This window comes from Myotis davidii, unplaced genomic scaffold, assembly GCF_000327345.1.
Source record: "Myotis davidii unplaced genomic scaffold, ASM32734v1 scaffold167, whole genome shotgun sequence".
NCBI classification, from domain to species: Eukaryota; Metazoa; Chordata; class Mammalia; order Chiroptera; family Vespertilionidae; genus Myotis; species Myotis davidii.
In genome coordinates, this window is record NW_006300048.1 from 6713493 (window position 1) to 6715067 (window position 1575).

At 42.5% G+C, this 1575-nt stretch overlaps 1 protein-coding gene across 1 annotated transcript in view; it reads right to left on the bottom strand.

Moving 5' to 3' along the window:
- The window catches only part of GLYATL3 (glycine-N-acyltransferase like 3), a 13768-nt gene that overhangs the window by 9242 nt on the left and 2951 nt on the right, over positions 1–1575 (bottom strand). Inside the window, exon 2 of the mRNA XM_006776455.2 lies at positions 956–1082. Within this exon, the coding sequence (XP_006776518.1) occupies positions 956–1082 (127 nt within the window). The remainder of the gene's footprint in view (positions 1–955; positions 1083–1575) is intronic.

Consider the following 1575-nt stretch of genomic DNA (forward strand, 5'->3'; position numbering starts at 1 on the left):
ACCGGGGTTTGCTCAGTGGATAGAGCGTCGGCCTGTGGACTTAAGGGTCCCAGGTTTGATTCCGGTCAAGGGCATGTACCTTGGTTGTGTGCACATCCCCAGTAGGGAGTGTGCAGGAGGCACCTGATCAATGTTTCTCTCTCATCGATGTTTCTAACTCTCTATCCCTCTCCCTTCCTCTCTGTAAAAAATCAGTAAAATATATTTTTTAAAAAATAACCAGACTTCATATTTCTAATATGGGAATTCCTGCCTTCAATGTCAAAGGATCTAGGAACTCATTTCACTGGAACGGTTACAAACAGTAACTTTATCTCCTGTATTTGCCCCCAAACATTATGAAAAATTGAAATAGTAAGTGATACCCTGAAGCATAAACTGTCCATCCGAACTATCAGAAATTTTTAACCTGCTTCTTCTGCCTTGGCCTACAGTCTTCCAGGAGCACTGGTGGCCACACAATTACATCCTGGGAGTTCACATATATGGTTTCCTTATAAAGCCATTGCAGGATATACTAGACAGGTTAGTTGATTAGCCCTTTCTAGAATTACTAGTATTTGCTTCAGAAAGAAGAAAAGCTTACCTTTTGGCTTGGATTGAAATTAGAGTTATTTTAAAAGGCTGTAACAGCAAAGGGTTCAGAATAATAAGGAAAAATATGCTGATACTCACTGATATCCCTGTTACATAACAGTAAAAAAATCACTTAAACACAGCCCTATTTCAATGGCCTCTACCTACCCCGAAAGCCAAGCCTCATTAGGAGTACCAGTAAAAATAAGTTTTCTTATAAAACTGTAATACATGAATTGTAAAATATATAAAATGCATAGACATGTGTTTGTGCATATATGTGTATATATCGCATAAATGTGAAATATGCGTATCTGTCTATCTGATATATGCGACTAAAAGGATTTAACGATGACCTAGTGTCTTGCCCTTGACTCACCTTGTATGTGGAAAACCTGGTCCCAGTTGATAACGTCACGTTCTTCCAGCAGCCGTCGGTAAGCTCTCACATCCTTGTAGAACACAGCATAGCCGTTTGTGTAATGGTCCAGGTTATCTGTCTCAGCCTGGGTCAGAAGACACATCATAAATATGCATCCTCTATCAGCTGTTGCCAGCCGGTGGTCCGCGGGCCACTGGTGGTCCGTGAGGTCCGAGAGGTTGGCCACCACCGGTTTAAGGGAACCTTTGGACGAACTCACTGAAATCCTAGGTGACGTGGGTCCCGTTAGCTGTGCGGGTCTAGGTAATTTCCATTAGCAAAGTCAGTCACCAGTAGACAGTGGCTACGTGGGAATGTGGCTAATACCCTGTAGTGAGGGAAGGCACAGACACTAGGAGCCTTTGCTTGATTATCTCTTCTAGCATTAGGGAGGTTTTACATTTATTTCACATAGTTCCAGGATTTGTAATTTATTTGTGAAAATAGAAAGGGTGTAACTCAAGGGACCCGCCGATCAGAATTAAACAGAACTCTCAGAACCGTCCTAATGAGGTCATGGCAGCACATCTTTGGTGACTTGAGCCTCTCTTTGGTCCCAGAGGCAGAAGTGGGCAGAA